Below are 21,966 nucleotides of genomic sequence, written 5' to 3'. Positions count from 1 at the left end.
TCTCACACCCTTCAAATGTTCAGGTCCAGCATGATTTAACTGGTCACTAACAGCCACATCACTGGTTAGTAATCATAGTAAAAATTTCCAAAGCAGGTCTATTTTTGCAGCATCTTTGCTGCTTATCTATTGATCCAGATGTCCCCGGAGTCAACCTTGCTAGAGGTACTTATCTGTACTGCCAGACAATACTGGGGAGGGTTTTCAAAGATGTGTCAGAGGAGCTAGGATGCTGGTGTTATCTTGGCTGTCCAAAATACTTTATCCTCCACAGGCAGCTCTAACCTTACAAGAAACGAAGTCCTTACTTCCAGGGCCCGGCTGTCCTTTTGTTTGACTTCAACATGAACAATCCGCAAGTCTCCAGTAAACTTTCACTACCTCGTGGTGTCACAGTGTATAATGTGAACTACTCCGTACATTAACAAGTTAGTACACTTCCATGCTGTAGAGACGGGCTGATAGGATAGTTAGGACGGGGTGTTGAGTCCTCTCTCAGGCCCGCTGACACGCACCTGTGGCTACACAGCCGGCCCCACGTTCGTACCGGGCACTGCTCCGCCGAGGCGCGGAGCACCCCTCGGGCCGCCTGCGGCCGAGCACCGCTACGTCCCGCAGCCCCCGCCGGGCCGGGACAGGGGCATCCCGGCCCCTCCCCGGCCGGCCCCGCTCGGGGCGGGGACTCCTAAGTTTCGACGGCGGCGGCCGCGGGGCCCGGCCCGCCGGCGGCATGAGCCCTGCGGCGGGGCGGGGGGGCGGCAGCACCGGGCAGGGCAGCCCCCGACGCCATGCCCAAGGAGCGGCCGCTCTGGCGGGGCGCCGCTTTCCGCCTCTGCCTGCTCTCCGCCGCGCTCTTCCTCTGCCTGCAGCTGGGCATGAGGCGAACCTGGTGTCCGGAGGAGAAGTCCCGGGACCCGGCGGCGGCGCGGGCGCCCGCCCCGTCCCGCGGTGCGGAGCAGCGCCCGGGCGCGGCGGCGGCGGGGGGCGGCCGTCGGAGGGTCACCTACGTGCGGAGCGGGCGGCGGGGCAGCGCCGCGCCCGCCTGCTGCGCCCCGCAGCCCCCGGGCGGCCGCCGCAGGAAGGTAGGGCGGGGCGGGCTCGGAGGGAGCGGCCGCCGAGTCGCGACAGGCGACCCCGGCTCCCTGCGAAGGGCTGAGCGTGAGCGGGCACCCGGGGCGGAGATGGGGCTGGTACCTGAGAAGAGGCGGCCGGGTGTGCGCTGGTGAAGCGAGGTAGTGTGGTGTCATGACGACTTCTTGGGAAGTGGTCAAACGACTTTTTGAGCAGTGCTGCTCAGCTGCAGGGAAGGGCGAATGTGCTGGAGCGAGGCTGGACAAGGTGAGAGCTCGGTCTGAGAAGGTGGCAGTAAGCCCGAGTCACCAGGTGGGCTCCGCAGGCTGATGTATCCCCAACAGGATCAAACTTGGGCAAAGACCATGGCGTTCTTGGCATCCGAGTGCCATTTCATTCTCAAAAGGCCATCAAGAAATGGTCCTAAGACCTGGTCTGCGTGAGAATTAGTGAGTTAGTGAATGAGCTGGTAAATGAACCTGTAACTAGGTTCCTACGTGGCAATGACTGTAAAGCCTTTTGGGGAAGTGAGGACCATCATTAAGATCTGGAGTTCAGCAGGAGTGAGGAGTGCCAGTGCTACCTTCACCCCGCAGTCAGCTGCGTGTGTGGCCAGTAGTGGGATGTCGCCTTCTTCAATGATCTCCATGTTGTCCTTGGTTTTGGCAGATGCCACGCTCTCAGGAGCCACTTAGAGGTTCAAATATTTATTTTGCAGAGTTTTCTTTGCAGTCTTTCAGGAGGGGAAGAGCCAGCTTTCAGGGCAGTGAAGGAGTAGTTTGTCGTGGGTTTGTCAGTAGTTTTGGGGTCCTGCTGTCAGGGTGCAGTAGTGATGGTCTGTGCGGGTTCTTAAAGAAGCTGGAATGATCATGAGGAGGAGCACATGGGATTTTGCAAGAAATGAGACCACCTTCCTGGTCAAAGTAAATAACTGTTTCTGATCTTTGCCTCAACAAGAATAAAACCAATTTTCTGCAGAATGGCTAAAGCCTGTCCTTACTCCCTTGATGAAAAGACTACTTGCTAACATCCAAACCACCATCTGACCAGATGTTCTGTGATTGTGGGGTCTCAACTGCAAATCTGCTTTCTTCTCTTTGCCTGTTCCGCCCCAGTAATTAATTTTTTATTTCATGAGGAGATGACAATGAACTCATGTATAAATTGACTTCTAGGTTCAGCTCATCTGGGAAACGGATGGAAAAAACCTGCTACTTTCTGCCTCTGGGTTCCTGAAACGTTTAGAAGAAATGACATAATCCCTTGCTTCCTTCACCACTGTGGCAGTCATGAGGAACAACATTGCCCCATATTTGTTCAGAATAATGACTGTGTGATGTTCTGTTGTGCTGTGGTATTGATACCACATTGAGGTACCTAGGTCTTGCAGTGTCAGTTTTTGTGATTTTTGTTGTCAATACTCTGCTACTTGGCATTATCCTAAACCCCAGCTTTTAAATTATTCTAATTATGGAAGAATTTCAGCATTAATAGGGAAAAAAGCTATAATCCTGTGGATTCAAAGAGTTTCTTGAAAATATGCTAAGAATGGTGTCAAAAAACAAGAGGCAAAAGTAATGCACATCCTAATTTAGTTAATGATTTTTGAGGAAATCCTAGTGGGGAAGCAGAGGAGAGGCTGCTCATTTTACCTGAGAACTGGCAGCACCTTGCAGTGTTGGAGAGCTTGAGGCTCTGGAAAGCCCAAGTGTGTTTTGGTGCATCTCCAGGTGAAGTGTGTGAAAGAAACATCACTGCTGTGGTTTGTGGTGCTGGCCATGTTGCTCCTGAGGTCTCATTTGAATCCCTCAGTTAAGTCAAGGGAAAAATATTAGTACATATAATAGAGGGTGGAGTTGTTGCCAGGTTAGGTTTGAGACCATGAAGTGCCTTCTGTGTTCAGCTATTTGACTTGAATATGTTGCTTCAGGCTAAGAAAAATCTGCTTAAAGATAAGGTTTTGGGGATAACAGGACTGAACTTCCAGGGATTTCTGGTCTTGAAATAGAGCTGTTAAATAAAAACATAGGGGGAAAAGTAATGGTAAAATAAAGTGAAAGTGGTCTGAGGTCTGTCATTTTTTCACGAGAAGAAGCACAATAGCTAAAAAAAAATTTAATGGGTGATTTTTAATTTTTTTTTAGTATCAGGAAACATGGTATTTCACATCAGACTATTGTAAGACAAGATGGGAGCATTTACCAAAAACGTCTGCTTAAATTGGTGGTCTGTGGCTTCTACTAGCAGCTCTGGAGAAAGGCATCAGGGTGCAACTGCTGTCAGTATGCTGTGCTGCTGTGTGTAGATGCTGCCTGGAGGAGAGGGACAGGCTCCTTGCACAGATCTGTGCTATATCGGGGTGGGATTGCTTTTTGCTGTGTCTTTTATGTGTTTTCAGTGTCTTCTGTCTGCCTGTAAACTATTGTCAGTCCATTTCTAAAGCCTGCAGAGGCTTTCAGGTATGGGAGTTTTTTTCTCTCTGGTGTTTATAGGGATGGTGTTGGACAATGTTGGGATGTGTGAGCCAGCAGGATGGCAGCAAGGAAAAATCGATGAGGCCAGACTTCGCTCTGTTTGCCTCTAGTTATATACTGTTTGCCTAGTGCCTCTAGGTTATAATTCTGCCCACACTTACATCACTGAATTAATGCAGAAGACTGATGAACAGAGTGTTTCCATAGATGAAGTTGAATATCCTACTTTGTAGCTGTATAAAAAAATAAATTGCAAAAGCACACAAGGAAATTATTTGGTGCCTACTTTGAATCAACTTTAAAGTTTCCTGAAGCAGGGTTGTGTTATTTATTTCACAAGCACAACTGCAGTCAAGCAACCAACACCACCAAAAGGGGGAAAAAAAAGATGCAGACAGGATGGGAAAGATGAAGACTTGTCCATAAATGGCCCCTAAGTCTGCAGGAAACTGCCTGTGCTTTTCCTGACCACTGGTGAGGCTCTGTCAGCAGAGACCATGACTCTGCAGCCGATGGGAGGGTTTGACCACCGAGGTTCCAAGTGTCTGTTCGTGCCTAAGGATGCATACATAAAAAATGTTAACTGAAAGCAGCAGGGACTAAAGTAATTTAGCTATGTGACATCTCTGGGAGCTGCTGGAGCTGCCTGTTGTGGTGCTTCAGAGAGCTGTGCTGTTCCCAGCTGTTTTGCTCCTGGTTGAGCCTATGAAAGAGCAGATGCTGCTGCTCTTGCTGACCAATAACAAGCAAGATTTGGCACTGACACGATATGATGGTTATCTGAAGAATGGGAAGAGTTTTGTTGTGCTGCAAGTGTAAAGCAAATGCAAGTTCATAATCCCACTTATATTTGGTGGAGCACTTAAAGCTGCATTGTTGCTAATAAAATTATGTTTATAAAGTGTGATTCTAAGCTCTGGTTATGTTAAGCACTGACCTGGTAACACATGAAGCAGATAAAAACTCCAGCTACATGGAAACACACAGATTTTGCCAGGTGTACCTGCTCCTGCAATAGGTATTAGCAGGGTGTGCACCCACAGAGCGCTGCGGACATGTGAGGTGTGTTTTAAAAGGTTATTCCAGGGTGCCATGGCAAAAGAAAAAAAATACTGCATTTGGAATTTGAAGTAACAGCAAATTCTTGTCACAATAATTGCAATAACAAGGTTATGTTGGCTCTTGTGCACTGAATTTGGGAGGAGCCCTCTTCAGGAGTCTGGTTGAGAAAAGCTGGAATTCCTTGCCTTCTGGGCAGATTTATTTCCATGGAGGTGGGGAGTGTGGTATGCTGCCAAAGTTAACCTGATGTTATTTTGGATGCTCTTTCATGTCATACCTAGGAATACAAAAGTATTTACCTTCAGTGATTAAAAGCAAAGAATAAGATCTTGCTGCTGGGCCCATTTGTACTTTGCCTGGGATTATAACATCTTTTGTAACATGATGTATTATTGCCTAAAACCAAAAACTCTTTTGAGATTGTATGTTTTCAGGTGTTACTTACACTTGTATAAATTTGTCTTTTGGTTCATTATAAATGCAGACTAATTGTCTTTTGCTGTTTCTTGTTGGATTGAAGGTTTTGGTTCTCTTTAAATAGGAACTATTTCCAAGAGGTTACTGCTTCTCTGCAGTGATGACTGATAAGAGTCTCATCTTTAATTGTCTGCAAATTATTTTGGAGTTATAGCCTTGAAATTATGTGGAATAATTGTTTGGAATTTAGTAATACAGCAGGCTCATAATAACCTCATTTGATTTAGCATTACACTAGTGCTAAGATTTTACTTAAATTTACATTTGGGTTTTAGCTTTAGAATGACAATGCCGTTTATATTTGTCAGTGCTTGTAAGTGTAGGGCTTATGCCAAGAGTCCTTTTTAATTCTTCTAGAAATCTGGTTAGAAAAATGTATCAGATGTTTTCATTGCCTAATTGCATCATAGTGTTTTCAAGCTGGCTTCACATCTTTAAAAGTATGGTGAGTTTTGAGTACTGCTTTTATAGGAAGTTACTCTGCCTCTTCATGAGGAAGAGGCAAAATTCTTGGAGGAAACTTGGTTATTCTGAAGTTAAATCGATCCGTCTGTCTTTCTGAAGTTAAATTTATCCATCTGTCTTTTCACATCCCGTGGTGTAATTGCTTGTCTGTTTTGGATCGAGACTTAACTTTTATAAGTTTATTCATTCTGTGTGCCTGGAGCAGTGTTTTAAGATTACACCAGAGTTTGACAGGACAGGGCTTTGGGAGCTGTGCAGGGAGTCCCATCAGGCTGTGTTTGCGGGGGCGGATTTGCCCTGGCTGAGCCAAACCAAAGGAGCCGCATGGGTTAAAGCGGCCTCTTGGATCTCCAAAGATTATTCCGGTCTCTCCACCTGTGTCCCAGGCGTGACGAGCTTTACAGCGCTCATTGCTGTTCTCTAAGTGCTGTGTTGAAGTGTGAATAACAGCCTGGCTTTGAGGGATGCGAGTGGCACGTGGGATGCTGCTGCAGAGGAGTGCAAAGCTGAAGAGCTGGATATTGGTTATTCCTTGGAGTGTGTTAACTCTGGGCGCCTCCTTTAATAACAGGTAGACAAACTGGAGAGAGTCTCATTCAGAGGAAAAAGGTGCTAAGAGATGCAGGAAGGCAAGCCTGCGGGCAAAGCCTGAAGTACTGGTACTTGTTTTGAATGGGGAAAAGTAGGTTTTGAGGGAATGTGCCAAGACTCTCCAAACTAAAAAAAAAAAAAAAAAAAAAAAAAAAAAAAAAATTTTAAGGACATAATGACCGATTGTTCCCGAGGTCCACTGGAAGTAGGACAAGAAGTAACTGGCTTCATTTTCAGGCAAGATACTAGAAAAATCTTTTAACTCTGCAGTTGGTAAGGAATGGAAAGACTCCTTAGAAAAATGTGAACTGTGGGTGTCCACACAGGGAAGGTCTAGGTATGTTTTTCTTTGTGCTTCCGGGCAACCTCCTGAGGTCCCTCTGGCTACATTTACCTGCTTTGCAATTAGAGAAGCAGTCTGGCAGATACAATGTAATTAGCCAAACTGGAATTTAGCCTGAACAATGATCTAACATCGATGGGATAAGGAGAGGTAATGGGGTGTTCTAAGACTATAATAAGCAATATTTGCCATGGCTTAATACCTCCCTAGAGAGACCAGACCCCACCATAATTGTTCTGTGTGATGACTTAGTGGACCCCAGAGTAGGGGACAATAGTTGACAACTTTTTTCCCCTCCAGCACTTGGAGGTCTCTTAGCAAATATAAACTGACCCAAAGTTGCTTATCTGGTAAGATTAACACAATATAGGAGTTTATGGCTTCAATATGTTAGTACCTGGGGAACAGCCTTGGTCTGTTTTTGCTCAAATATTCAGGCTAATAGCACAGACTGAGTGAGGTTATTGTCCTTGGAAGAAAAGAATAAACTTTTATTGAAAGCAGTTTTCATCAGCTGATAACCGAATCTGGGGAGCATCAGCCAGCTCTGCCTGTAAACAGAGGCAGCTGAGGTATCAGAAAGTACCCAAACACAGGAATCCTTCTCCAGGTAGTCAAGGAATAGCAATACTGGGCTTTCATTGTATTTTAACGGCAGATGAAATGCATTTATAGTATACCATAAAGAGGAGATGGTAATGTTTTTTCTGACAATGATGTCACTTGCAAACTTGTGAGGTAAATGACCACTAAGAATAACCTTGATTCTTACACACTTTTTATTACCTGAAATAGTTCTTCCTTCGTGATTTTTTTGAGAAGCAGATGGGTAATATTATTCTTCAGAAAGTCATTACAGCATTATGAGACTTTATATCCAATACCATAGATTTCTTTCAAAATCTTTCAAATACCTGCTCATGGCTTTCTTTTGGCATATAAAGACATGAGAAGTTCTTCTAGGTAGCTGTGGCATGGAAAAAAAAAATATGGGTGTTTAAGCATTCTTAAGGGACCCAAGGATCGAGGTGATAATTTATTCTGCAGATGCCTTGCTCTGTAGTGGCCATTACAGTTATGCCATTGTTTCCTTGAACCCAGAGAGACAGTTCACAGGCCTTGTACAAAATGTGAATCTTTTATGACTGCAGTAGCAGGTTGGAAGAAAAACCCATTCCTGTTTTCTGTTTTCAGCTCAAACTGTTTCATGGGACTGCTCTGGGGGCCAAGTGAACTGAACTGCCCAGTAGCAGTGGCACAGTTAGTGCCAAAAATGGTCTTTTGTCACATTTCATGTTTTGAAATAAGAAGTGAGGACAGTTTGAGGAGACACAGCTTTGCTTGCTCAAGCAGCTCTCAAGGTGGCCAATATTTCTATGTTCTTTTCTAAAATTTCCTTCTGTGGAGACAGAAGTGTCCAGAAAGAGAGATTTGGACAGGTAAAAATTCTCCTGGATAGCCCTAGGGTTTTGACTTTACATTGCCAACCTTTATCTGCCTTCTTATGAGACAAGTGTTTAACTTCATTGCTAGTAAGGTTTTCATCCCAGTTAGTCCAGTCAGTTCACATCAACATTTACTCAGCCAGCCAGGCAGTTAACAGAGACATGTCTGCTTGGGGGCTGCATGGTAGGTGCCAGCATGCCAGATATCTCTCTCATGCCACTTTTACTGAGCTGTGGCCTCGGTTCAGACTGAGGTGCAGCTGGGGGATCTTTGGTGTGAGCCCAGAGCAGAACTCCAGTGGCCCCTGACAAGGGGTGCAGAACTGAAATCCTGCGGTGAGGAACAAAACCCTCTCACAGCTGCCTTGCAGACTCGTGCAGACAGCGTGATGAGTGCATCATCATTTCTTACAAAACAGATGTAGAATTTGGAGATTTAGATAGCATTAGGGAGGGACCTCCAGCCTTTGCTCAAGCAGTCTGGTTTGGTTGTCAGGCTGTCCTCCAGCCTGGCAGTGATGGCTGCCACTCGTGGCACAGATTAGATAAAAGATTTGACATGTAAGTGAGAAAGTCTGTGTGAACCACCACTAATCTTCGATGGCATCTGCAGCGCAGCCCGCTCTTATCGCTTGTTCTAATATTAACCTTGAGCTGAGTTTGTCTTGGATGGCTGTTCAATGCTCCAGAGCTGTGTGCAGTGGACGTGAGTCATTTAATCAACTTGAGTGTTTTTGTAGCTAGAAGATACACACCAAGATACTTTTGTGCATGATGAAATGTTGTCCAGAGCCCTTCTGTGTTTCTAAGTCTAGATCAAATGACCTGCAGTTCAGTGGAACAACTAAAAGAGGGGAAAAAGGTGTGAATCAATTTTTCTTTCAATTGTGGTATATGGCATATGTATAATCCAATCTGTATGCATACACTCACCCTAATGCTGTTTATTTTAGTGGTTTTGCCTACAAAAGTGGCAGGGTGATGTGCTGCACTATTTTGAGTTGGCCAGTCTCTCAGGGTAATAAAAGCCATGTGCACAAATGGACTGACGCCTAGGGTAACAGAGAGATGAAAGCCATGATTTTGAACTCTCTCTCGTGGCAACAGCTGGGTCAGTTTCAGCAGGAGATGGCGGAAATGTTCCCAGCTGTTTATGCAGTGCTAAGTGGAAGGGCTTGGATTTTCAATGATGTGTTGTTTCCCCATCTGATCTTCTCTTCCATCTTCAGTAGTCTTGCTTTTGAATGTGCCATCAAGCTCAGGTGCCACCAGGAAAGCTGCAAATGCTCATGAACTGCACTGTCAGAGAATGGGTGGATGGAGTATCCTGTGGTCACTGCTGACCCTTTGAAAAGCACAAGTCCTGAGTGTGGCTCTGGGGGAACCCCTGGGTGGTCATTTGGCTCTCTTATTAATTTTTTGCAACATTTAAAAACTAGTGCTGTAACTTATGTCCACGCTGTCACATGTATAAATGAAATAAATAAACCTTCCCTTGTGTCTTTGTGTAATGATAAATGTAGTGGTTCCAGCAGCTATTAGAAGACAGAAATCTTGCTTCTCACCAAAGTCTTCTCAGTTTGCTTTGCAGACTGGAATAAAATGGCTTTTCAGAGTTCTTTGAAAGTCAGAACAGAATTGTTCTGGCTTTGCAAATCGCAAATCTGGGGTACTTGTGAGAAACATCATTCCTCATGCCACCTCTCCCTGTCATGCAATGGAGGCTTCTCTTGTCTCTGGCAAAGGACCAGGAGGACTTTGCAGTGGGTCATTGGCTTTTGAAGTCTCTTGGGACTGTCAGGCCAAGCCAACTGCTTCAGATTTTATATGAAGAACCTCTGGGTTTACATTCTTGTGGAAGAAAGAGCTAACCAACAGCTCATTTAAGAAGTGACCCACTGATGTTTATTTTGGGTTCTACTTTCTGGTAGATTTCAGATGCAGCTTCAGGTGCAGGGCCGTGAGTTCTCCTGGAAGAGACAAAATTCTGTGTTCTTTCCAGGACTGACCTTGTGGCTTCTGCAAACTGAAGGAATTGAAACCTCTGCCCTTCTTTGTATGTGGAAGACAAACCTGTGGGCCTTGAGAGCTTAGCAAGGAAACACCTACAAGACCCTGATATGCAACTTGTCTTAGGGATATTGCTAAAATACATTCTTGCTATTAGTTTTGATGAGGTAGGGTCACTTTTTATGTGTGTGTGTGTGACACGGTCTGCTGGGGAAAGTTAGCCAAGACAAAATTATGGCAGACAAGCAAATATCAGTGATGTGCCAGGGGCTGGACCTGGTTGGGCAATGTATGCATTTGAAAATGATGTTAGAACCAGCAAACATTAACATCACAGAGTTTCTGTCACTGCTTTGTCCTCCCGCTTTTTGCCTCATCCATCCCCAGCCCTCTTCCTCATTCCTCTGCTGGCAGCTAGCTAAGTCAAATAATCAACTGGGAGCTTCAAAGTCAGTGCCCTTTATTTAGCATCCTCTTTCATATTTTACAAAGAGACACTGTTTGAAATGCTAGGGGGAAGAGATGGTAATGTCTATTGATATGGCATGTAATGTTAGAAAACATCTGCCACTTAGAAGCCTAAAAATTATAGGAATCAGTTCCAAATCTTTCTTGCTCCCTACAGAGTAGATGACAGCAGTGGGGGAGTGAGATTCATCCGATAGACAAACACCACGAGGTAGGAGCTGTCTGAAAAAAACCCCAAATTTTTAGTACGGGTGCCATGTCTCTTTTGGGGTTTTCCTCATGGTTGTTCTGCAGCACTGAAACTTTCAAAGAAGTGAACTTTGTTTCATCCTGAATAGGGTGAAGCAACAACATCAAGTTCCTTTTCCCTCCCTCTTTTGAGAAAATTAAACAAGAAGCAATTATGTGTCAATTGGTTGCTGCTGAGCTGAAGTGTTTCTTCTTCGTTAGATGTCTTGATTAATGGTTTGATCTTGCAATTATTATTCATTATGAAATCTGTGGGAATTCTGGGTGCATCATGAGTTCAGGGTCAAACCATGTAGTTTTTCAGTACTGTATCTGTATAATGCTCTGAATTAGTGATAAAATATTGGAAAATATCCTTGCTCAGAGAGGATGGTACATATTTGCCCAAGCCCATCCTCCATGGGCTTATGATGCTTGGGTCTATACTTGTTTTGAATAAAAGATATTTCAAATGTATGGGCTTTGAAATGAGCTTGATTTTCTTCTCTATAGACTGGAAAATAAATGTATCAGCTTGTACTTAAAATCCTAACAATTTGTAAGCCAGCTGTTGTTCCCTTTCTAGACAGAGTGAACTAACTGCCCAACATGCTGTTTTATTTTATTTGGAAGACTTTTACATAGCTCTAGACTAAGGGCACTAATCCATAGCCATATTAAAAAACAGGAAAGGGAGTATGTTTAAAGCTAGAATACGTTTCATTCTGTGAAACTGCATTATCTGGTTTTACTGACTAATGCTTTTATGAAATAAGGAATTAAAGAAGAAAAAAAGTTAAGTTTGGCTTTTTGAGTCTTCCCTGTCTATCCAGTAAAACCCAGTATGACGAAGTGAACTGATGGTGGGTTGAAGGAACAGTACCCTCAGTACCTGTTTTAAATACTCTCTGTCTTACCTTAGGGTTTTACACTCCGAAATCTAAATACCAGTAGAAGTTCCTCAGCCTTTTGGTTTACCCATGGATAAGAGCTGATATTTACTTGCTTTATGAGATTATAGACGTCTAGTGACAAATACTGCCCTCTCTTGCTCCCCAGGCACAAAAGGTTGCCCTGGTACTTACCCAGGAGGGGAAGATGAAGAGGAAGGGGTTTTCTGATCCTTCATACCTCCCTTTAGTTTGGAAGGTGTGGTGGACCATTTCTGTTTAGACATTTGCATTCCACTTGTATTAGAGAGATGGCTGCACAAGTGTGAAATGCTCCTATTTGTGTGAAAGCATTGGTTTTACTCTAAAGCACCTTCTTTTTCCCCAGTTCTTAGCCTCAGGCAGAGGCTCTGAAGTCAGTGGATAGGCTGCCAGAGGCATCCCTATCTGTAAGTCACAGTTTTGTGTTGGAACTTGCACAAAATAAACTCAGTTTATCTGGCTAGCTGTGTATTTACTGATGAATTCTGTTTGTTGTATGCTGTGGTTTAAATATTGAAGTGAAGTCAACCTAGAGGAAAACAGCTTTATTCCCCTATTGTATGGATTATGACATCTCCATATTTCTCAGCCAGAGCACTTCAACTAGAGCAGTTATGAATACAGGCTGAAGCCACGGTCTTGCCTCTGCCTAGCAGAAACTGAATTTGACAAGCAGTGACCAGTAGTTGCTGTATCTGTTTCTTGCTGCTATCCTTAAGTGTTGGCAAAGGCATACGGGCACTGGAAAGAATCCAGCTGATTGAGCTGCTTAAGCAGTTTTGAGAATTTACTTCCATAAATTTCCATCTGTTCTGGCTCCTGGTTTTATCTCCATTAGATATATTATCATGCTGACAGCCTCTGGATAGCGCTGGAATGCTGCCGCCCGATTTATTTATTTTATTTTAGAACCATAGCAAAGAAATCTCATTTGGCTGTTTTCAAAGCTGTATGTCTCTTAGAGTAAAATCAATCTCTCTTTTAATAAATGTCTATTTCTCCCATATGTTGCTGGGATTTCCAGTGGCAGAGCTGTTAGTCTTTGGTGACCTTTGAAGGTCTGAGGAGAGGTTCCCCAGTGCAATACCGGCCTTTCCTACCCCTGCAGCCCCCAGATTCCTTGGCTGCAGTGGATTTATTCCTCAGAGTTAGTGAGGAGTGGTAGTTACACTGCGTAAGTTATAAATTAGGTGTAAAGCTTCCTGAATACATAAGTACTTACAAATTAATATTTTGGCAAGTCTTCTGAAACCCTGCTTCCTGTAAGTCCCAAACTGGCACTCAGGGTGATGGTGAATTTACAGGGATGTCCACAGTGGCTAATGTAAACCTGGCAAGTGAGTTCCCAATACCCATTTCCTGTGGAGTTCAGGGTTGCGATTTGAATTCAATGGAGCATTAATCACCTAAATTCCTCTACAGATCTGGCTTCCTCATGCTAATTTTGGAAGGTGCTCTTAATTTTACCAAATCAATTTCTTGATTCTTAAAGTGATGTAAATTCTGTCACTTGAAGTCAATGGCAAGCATCCTTTTGTCCTGTGCATGCTTTTCTTATGAGACACTTTTTTAGGGGAAAAGACACAAACCTGCAAGTGGAGTTGGAGGAAGCTTGAGTGTGGGCTTTGTGTGTGAAACGCAGAACTTCCCAAGGCACCGAAGTTTTTGGTGTTCTGCACGGAGGTCGCTAGTGCAGCTCGCCTGCAGGTAAAGGCAGCAGTTCCCCCCAGAGCAGTAATTTGTATGCGTGTGGTCGATTTCATACCATCAGATGGGAAATGAGAAGCAAAAGGAGCAGAAAATAAACATCAGTATTAACAAAAGGAAAGCAGAGGTGAAATGCTTGATGATTGCTGCCTTTTCAGGGGTTGTTACCTATTCATGTTCAGACTGATTTACTCTACAAAAGTAAAGACTCTTGGTTTCAGTTACCATGCAGTGACTCAAAGCTTGTCTAATGAGAATTGAAGTCAGAAAATAGTTTTCTTCATTTCAATGTAAAACTTTGCCTTTTTTTCCTTTTCCCTGCTAAGTTGAAGAGTTTTACTTACTGGTGCAAACTGCAGCCTTGTGAAGCAAGTGCTGATAAACTGCTTTTAAGTGGAGCCCTCGGCGTGATGTTTGGAGCTTCCTAAATTGACTCTTGCAGCACTCCCATCCTTCTCTCAGGCAGACAAATGTGTGCTGCACTGCAGAGACTTGGAAAAGATGATGCGCAGAGAGCGAGGAGCTGGGGGAGATTTAACTGCATCCTAGACATTCCCTCTTCCATAAAATAAAAACACACACGACCAGACATAGAATTCTCCATATACAGATCATGTTGGAAACCCATTTAAATTGGAGATACACTCATTAATGTAGAAAGCACTCTTATCACGGGACTGGTTTCCATGGGCAGCATTTCCTTTCCTGAGCAGCCTTCCTGTGTGGGAAAGCCTGACTGTATGTGTGACACGTTGCTTGCTTTTCTTGGCATGAAGGTATTGTTCCTCAGCCTATTGTTCCAACGTCAAATCTTTGGATAAGATCATGGAGTGGATCCTCCTAGAAGACATGTTAAAACATGCTGAAGACAGGGAGCTGTTTAGGTACAGCCAATATCTGAACTGGAAAGATACGGATTTGATGGATGGACTGATAGATGGACAAGGAACTGGTTACAGTCAGTGGCTCAATGTCTAAACGACAACCAGTAACAAGTGGTGTCCATCGGGGGGTCTGTACTGGGGGTGATACTGTTTGCTTTGGGCCACCTGACCTCTTGGAATGTGTGCCCCATGGAAGTGGGTTGTAGTAGGTGATATTTAAAGGTCCTTTCCAACCCAAACCATTCTGTGATTCTGTAACACACTGCAGATTTTTTAGCTCTGGAGTTTGCCTGTGGGGGAGACTCCCTTTGTGGCCTGCTCGTTGCACTGCACCAATGTGGTGCATGCAGAGGACAGAGCAATCCGCTGGTGACTGGGTGTGGAGAAGGCTGTGTGCGTGTGTGCAGTGGTGTCAGAGACGTCTCTGCCTTAGATAAACTCAGGAAAGTAGAAACGTGGAGAAATAGAAAGATTTCCTGTATTAATTCTTTTTTTTTTTTTTCAGTTCATCATGGACTTTGAGCAATGTGGAAGTTTCACTGTTGGAGTGGAAATTCCCAGTTTAGGTGGCTGCAGGACTAGGTGTCAGCTGCTTTTCCCTGTGATTCCCTGTCCTGGGGTGACTTTATGATGTGTATCCCCTATTGCTGCTCTATGCCCAGAAATTAATAATAAATAAAAATTAAATAAAGCCTGATGCCTCAGAGGGAACTCACTGCTTTTCTCTTCATACAGGCACACACATGCAGAGGAGGAGTGTATGTAGCAAGTTTTGCACTATGGTTTCTTAAGAGAAAACCTGATATGTTTAAGAAAGCCGAACTGCAAAGAAAAATAGAAAATAATAGTAATATGAAAGAAAAAAAAAGGAAAGAAACAGTTCAGACATACAGGGATGGAATATCTATAAAGCCAGCTGTATTGGAAATTAATTCACTCCAAGCTTTAAATATGAGTCAGTCACTTTGTAGGCCTGTGTTTCAAATTACAGCATACTGAGCCTGTGTGTGTGTCCCTGCTACTCCTAAATTCATGATGTAAGGTAGCAGATTTTTATGAGTGTACGTCTTGTGAGCCCTTGTGGTGCTGGTTACGTTTGGCTGAAGGGGACTGTATGAATTGACCTTTCTCAAGGAGGTCTTTGCCAAGCCTGAAGGCATACTTGTTCTTTCCTACTGATACCTCTGCTTTGAGGTGGAGTTTGTTTTACTTGTGCCACATACTGCTGCTCCAAACATAAAACATTTGGAATTACTCCACCTTGCTGAAGAATAAAGTGCAGCTAAATGTTGCTTTAGGCTCACAGCTAAATAGTAGGCTCAGCCCTCTAAAATGCATGTTTTTCTGCAGCATGGGGTGTGTGAATGTCTGGTCTGGGGTTTCTCTTCGGTCATGTCAAGGGTCTGTGGCGTAAGTGTTCGTGAGCCCATCCTTCAGGCTTCCTTTGCAGGTCCTGGAGAGACATGGACTTTTCCAGTGCTTGACTCACCTTACTTATTTTAGATGTCTACTCTCTAGTGAGATGAATCATTCCCATAAAGAGCCTGTCTGCCTCATCGGTCCTGTCAAATAACTTAGCTTCCCAGCCCACTGTGGGAGCTTCCTGGATAGCTGTCTGCATGCAGGAGTGTTTCTTCCCTCCTGGCTCTCCCTTGGAGTAAACCAGCTAATTACTTCTGAAACTAAACGTGGGCGTTCATGAGGGATTCTTTGCTCCTGGAGTTGTCAGCAAGAGGAGCAGTGTGCCGGGTTTGGCTGCCTCCACCCTCAGCAGCCCTCCCACTCTCCTTAGCAGGCTTCGCGCTGATCGCGTGTCCCTCCTGAGGCGTCAACACGTGGTTGTTTGCATGTCCTGCAAAGCCAGGATTTGGTGTAAGCACCTTTCACTATGTAGGGTACTTTCGAATTGAGGGAAAAACCCCAAACAGTAAGACCACAACAAACCATTATGCTTAAGGCCACAGGTGCTTGAGAGGGACCACAAATAAAATTATGTCCAAGCTCTGTTAATCATATGGGATCAATCTATTCTCACAAAGGCAAGCCTTCTGTAGTACAATCTAATGAATTTGCCATCTAGATGTCTGAAGTTTTGCAATCTGAATCTGAATCCCATGCATTGCATTTCAAACTGATAAAACCCTGCAAAATTTCACCCATGTGCAGGTTCTGTTCTGCTGAGTGTGTGGTACACAGGATACAGACAGAATAATTGGAGATGAAGATGTGTATGTCATTTGTTTCTATGGGTAGCAAATATTTATGGTTTCTGATGGAATTTATTGCCACAAATGATTTCCACTCACATTTGGTCCTGCCTCAGATGTAAAAAATTAAACTGTTGCATGATTTAATCAGAGATTTTCTTAAGACATCTGTGTATATATTGACAAGTCTTTTGTTTCTTTGGAAGCAACAGACTGCTTGGCAGGGTAATGGGATTCCCAAACTTTGTTTATAAAAATGGCTAATGTGTTTCTGTATTTTAATTGACTGTTAAAAAGGAAGGACATTAAATAGGGGGGAAAAACAGGTATTGAGTTTAAAAAAATGAAAATACAAAAAACTTTCTAATTCCCTTTCAAATGTAAGCAGAAGGGAAGGAAGGGTTTGGGCTTTTTGAGCTAGTGCACTGAAACTAGGATTGGTCTGGAAAGAATTTAATGATTTGTGTGTAAATTTAGGCTGGAAAAGCCAAACATTTTGCAGACCTACAATTTTAGACCTGCTGGTTTGTGAGCCCTTTGCACATTTTGATTTAAATTTTATACTATGATTTCAGATTTTTAGGACAGATTTTAAATAACAGTCTTTTAAAAGTACATCACATTTATACTACAGGTTATTAAGGGATTATCAAATGACTGTCACAGATGGCTATGAGGGAGAAAAAATCTAGGACGAAGTGGTCTGCAGAGAGAAGTCTCTGCAGATGACGGTCAGGTTGGTCTGAAGGAAACATCAGTCCTTATCCTGAAGTGTGAAGTACCTGGAAAAAAATCAGACCTTCAAATGCAGCCTAGTTTTCCTAACAAAGCAATGGCATCACTTTAAGATTTTCTTTACTCTGTTGGTTATCTCATGTGGTGAAAATTTAGACATCACTCTGAAAAACAGTTCTGCATATCCATTACCTTTCAGGAGTAGCTGAAGTCAATGTCCAGCCAGTGTTTGTGATAAAGCCTTGCTGAAGATTGATTTTTCTTAGAATGCTGATTTCAGTTAATGTGTCTGTAAGTGAAGCTATATACAGAGGGATACTTTAGGATATTCAGTATGATATTTTTTAAGAGGCATTGTAACTTTCCAGGTACTGTCATCTCTTTGTATTGCGGAATATGGATATGTTGATGTTTGAGAAACACAGTCATGGTGTCTGGCTGGATGAGTCCTTCCCTAGGGAGAGCACACCCATGGTAATAGGCAAAAATGCAGATTGTCTGAACCCATTTTCTGGCTCCTCCTGGGCAGCCTTGGCGATGCCTGTCTGAATTTCATATCCGGAGCTGGATAATCTGGGCTGTAATAGCTCCTCTGCTCCTCTTGCTGTAAAGCCCACTGTGAAAGGAGCTGCTCCTCAGCCTCCTCAGTTTGTACAGCAGCCACAGGGACCTGCTCTCGGTCATTCTAGAGATTTCCACAGTACAGGTGAGAAAATCCAAATCATGATGCCACAGACAGGTTCACTCTGAGTAAGTAAAATTGCAAAGTCAAGAGGGGGAAAAACTTCTCAAATAAGGATCGTTTTTTATCAGGGATAATCCTGATTTTCACAAAGCACCTGTAGAGTTTTTTTGAGAAGGCTTACATGGAAACACTATGGAACAGGCTGAAAATTACCTGAAAAACTATAAACAAAGGCTACCAATGTACCTATGGAACGGCTCCTTCAAGAGGATGTTTTGTATTCCTGAAAGTACCCAAAACGCATCACCGACATTTGTGAGTTACCCTCTGGGGGGGGTGCACCTGGTCCGAGAGATGTGTTGGATTTTCACCCCCATTCATTGTGAATCTAATTGTAAGGCAGCTATTGAGGCGCCCTGTAGGGGTGTTCGGGCGGTGTTAGGAACAGGCCCCTCTAATGTGTTCGTTAGTGAATGGAAATAGGCTGTTGCTTCCTAAGGGGCCAGGGACTAAGTGTGAAGTTTGAGAAGCTATTCAAAAGCATTGTCGTCAAAAAGGAGCCTCGGGTCCGATATCTGTCACAAAAGTAGCATTTATGTAGTGCTGCTAAATTTAAAGAACTATATAAAAATTTGATCTCTTTCTGTTTTTTACTTCCCCCCCCCCCCCCCGTACCTCCCCAGCCATTTTTTAGTGAAACTGCATTAGTAAGTCACTGGGGTTTTTATTTCATTTTCATGTGTTTATCAATAGTTTGGAGTCAGTGGGAAGGCTAGTTTATCGTCTTTAAGATTTTAAGAACCCGAGTGTAAGCTGCAGTGGCTCTTGGATATTGCACTCTGCTGAAAAAGAACCTCATTCACGTGGTTCATTATAGAGATTTTTTTTCCTTCCCTGTCAACTCTGTGCAGAAGGAATTCTTGCTGAGCAGTACCACAATGGCCACCCTGCAATTCCTCTACTTAATGAGCTACTTCTCACACAAATAGATTTCAAAATAACTGGGCATAGATGTGTAGGTCTCCGGGTGGTTTTTTTGGTTTGTTTTTTTTTTTGTTTGGTTGGTTTTTGGTTTTTTTCTTTTTTTTCCCCCCTGAAAACGATTGTCAGTCTTCATTTTCATTTCAGCTTTCAAGCCTGTTGAAACAGCAGCATTCCTGTCATTGCAAACGTTATTCAGCCGTGTGAAGTGTGACTCATTCTGAAAGATTACACGAATTTCCCTCCCTGGTGTGCACCTATCCTCCTGCTGTTCGCTGTTTGCAGGCTGCCTGCTGCAAGCAGAGGTCAGGGGGACATGCTGCTGCAGAGCTGGCTTGCTAGCTTGCTTCCAGGATCCTGCTGTGCAGGGTATAGGAGTCCAAGTTTGCTGCAGGCGGGAAGTCTCAGGGTGAGAAATGCTACTTTTGTCTGCTTCTGGGGGAGAAAAAAAATCTCAATATCCTTTTCAGCATCTCTTTACAGTAAAAAACAAAAACAAAAACAAAACAAACAAAAAACCCACAACAAATCTGAAAAATAAACCCTAAAGGAACAATAAACCTCATACAAACCTGGCTCACACTCACTGTGGACTATATTTACTTAGGCTGCAAAAATATCAATTCGTGATATCAGCTCAACGCAAATGCCATCTGGTCTGGTGGTCCTCTTTAATAATCTTTCTTTTCTAATTTTACCTTCTCTTTCCTGCATTCCTCTCTGGCATCAGAGGATCCCCGCTGTCGCCGTGCTGGCTCTTCTGGTGCCACAGACCGGTCCTGTCTGGGGGCTCAGTGCCTCACCTCTCTGATCTGCCTCCATCCTCTCCAGCTAATTGCTATTTCCTACATGTTTTCCAGGGCTTTGTTTGAAATACAGCCCTGTGGGAATCCCGAGTGGGGTTTCTGATTGTATTTTATTGAATGTCAGCATAAGCCTTTGAGGAAGAAACCCCATCCTGTCCATTATGGAAGCTCAGTTAATTGAGGATGATTAAAGGGAAGCTTGATACTACCTGCCCAACTGTAGAAGTGAGTTACAGAGCCTGAAGATGAAAAGCCATGAGGAATCAATCTTAATTTAGTACAGCTTAACACCGTGCTTGTATTTTTATCTACTTGAGGGCAAGAGATGACAAGTCTAAACTTCCCAGCATGACAGCGGGCAGAATTTGGAGAAGGTGGCGCAGATGGGAGCACAGAGCCCCGTTGCTCTGCAAGCACGTGTCTGAAAGACCTTTTCTGTCCCACTCTATGTGGGAAGTGTTTCTGGAAAAGCTGACAGGATCCCCCAGGTTCAGAGCTGAGGGGCCTTGCAGGGAGTGCAGAAAGCACCCACCAAAGCTATGGCTATGAAAATAAGGAGTGGTAGGGCTACAGGCAGCCACACTTATATTTTTTCAGGGAAACAAAGAATTCTTGTGTATCTGTCAGGCAAGTGTGGGAGAGGAAGAGGACTTTTCTCAAAGCCCACTAGAAGCTTGTTTTTCATAAAATCTAGATCTTAAAAAAGAAAACAGGTTTCTTGCAGGGGTTTCCTTTGGTGATCAGTGTTTGCAATCCAAGTTCTTGTTTCAGTGGATGTTCAAGCAGAGATACTTGATAAATATGAAATTAAAATTATATCACCCTTTTCAGATGTTTTGCTAGAAGATTTGGTTACTCAGATCTTGTTTTTCTTCATGCATTTCTCACAGCATACTTGGGTGTCCTAAAATAACTGGTTTAACACATGTATCCTGGATGAGGAACACTTTCTTTCTGAATTACCAACATCTGCTTTCAAAGCTGATCATTACAAACCATAGTTAGAGGTTTTTTCACTGTAGCTGAAACCCTGCTTTATTCTGAAATGTTTTTCATGTGTAGGCAAGCCCCCAGGAAACTCTTTTTGTTTGAAATTAAATCTCCTTAGTTTATTAGCCCTCGTAATCTATGCTTGCACTACCTTTAAGGTGTTTTCTGGTTTGCTTTGTTTTACAGACAGTAAGATGGCACATTGAACTACAACCATGGGCAAGTCCAACCCCTTCCCTCAACTATGAGGCCTCGAGGTTCCTAAAGTACATTAGCACTTCTCAGGTAGGTTTTTTGTTTCAGTCTCCATTTAGAAAACACTTTGCCTGGCACAGATTTTTCCCTCATATCTGAGGAATTAACCTCACACCAAACTTTGTTTGAAACTGCTTTATTTCTAAAGTTGCTTAACCTAGCAGATGGTCAACATGAAGATAAAGGTCAAAACACAGGTTAGAAAGAATGCGTTATTTCCATGCTATTTATTTCCAGATGGGTTTGTGTCCTGACAGGGGTATGGTATGACTGAAATTCTAGATGTGGTGTTCCTCTCTCTCCCCTTTCTCCCTCTCAGATGGAAAAATACAGAGCACTCTGTATCAAGAGACTGTATTCAACCACTCCACCTCTCAATAATAATATGATAACCAAGTTCATTTTGCTTCAAAAGGAGGCATTCGAGGTTCCCAGTAAAATGAGAACAAGGCATCAGACCTTAACTTGGACAAGTTGTATCAACAATACCAATAGAATCTTGATATTTTCAGGGCAAAAACAATGACTGTGAAAATTACTTTATGTGCTTCTTAAAATATGGCATTTCCAAATCCAGGTTGTGTTGATGGATACTTCCAGCATTCAACATATATGGATATTGGGCCATCATGTCTTAACAGAGGCATCACTTATGCATAGCAGCATTTGCATGTGCATTTCAGGTAATAAAAAAATGGAAAAGAGGCTGGATGCTCACAATTCCAACAGGGCAGCTGCTTTTGGTACCCAAGTCTATCAGCAATTGACCCTTGAATACAGAGTTAACAGCATCATTACTTGCACTGAAAAACAGCAAAAAGCCCCAGGTGCCAATATCACTGAAATGTTATTCATGTATGAAATTCTTTGTTAATGCAGTGCTTTTGAGGCTGAGATGAGATTAATTTGAAACACCTCTAAAAAAGAGGATAGCAGAATGTTCATGTATCCTCCAGCTTGTGGGTACCCCTGGCTAAATTCTCAATAAAATTACATCTCTGCTGCCACTCATGCCAGCACGGAGAGGACAGGATGCAAGAAGATGCATGTGGGGACAGCAAGAGATGTGTGTAGAGATGCTCGATTTGTTGTACAGAAGTTTAGACTGCGGCAGACATATTAAGCTGAAAACATCCTTCATCTCAGTGAC

General features: G+C 43.4%; 1 protein-coding gene across 2 annotated transcripts in view; it reads left to right on the top strand.

The window, feature by feature from the left end:
* Positions 1-718: 718 nt before the first annotated feature.
* METTL24 (methyltransferase like 24) overlaps positions 719-21,966 on the top strand; it is a 53,216-nt gene continuing 31,968 nt past the window's right edge. The window contains exons 1-2 of one of the 2 annotated variants that reach the window (XM_032101472.1): positions 719-1,082; positions 20,748-20,846. In XM_032101472.1, the coding sequence (XP_031957363.1) occupies positions 789-1,082; positions 20,748-20,846 (393 nt within the window). In that variant the 5' untranslated portion in view covers positions 719-788. Of the gene's footprint in view, positions 1,083-19,066; positions 19,175-20,747; positions 20,847-21,966 lie in introns of those variants that run through there. The other variant, XM_032101474.1, reaches the window with a different exon arrangement.

The sequence above is a fragment of the Corvus moneduloides genome, chromosome 3 (genome assembly GCF_009650955.1).
Source record: "Corvus moneduloides isolate bCorMon1 chromosome 3, bCorMon1.pri, whole genome shotgun sequence".
Classification (NCBI taxonomy): Eukaryota; Metazoa; Chordata; class Aves; order Passeriformes; family Corvidae; genus Corvus; species Corvus moneduloides.
Note: the sequence above shows the minus strand (reverse complement) of the source record. Positions and strands in the feature narration are given on the sequence as shown.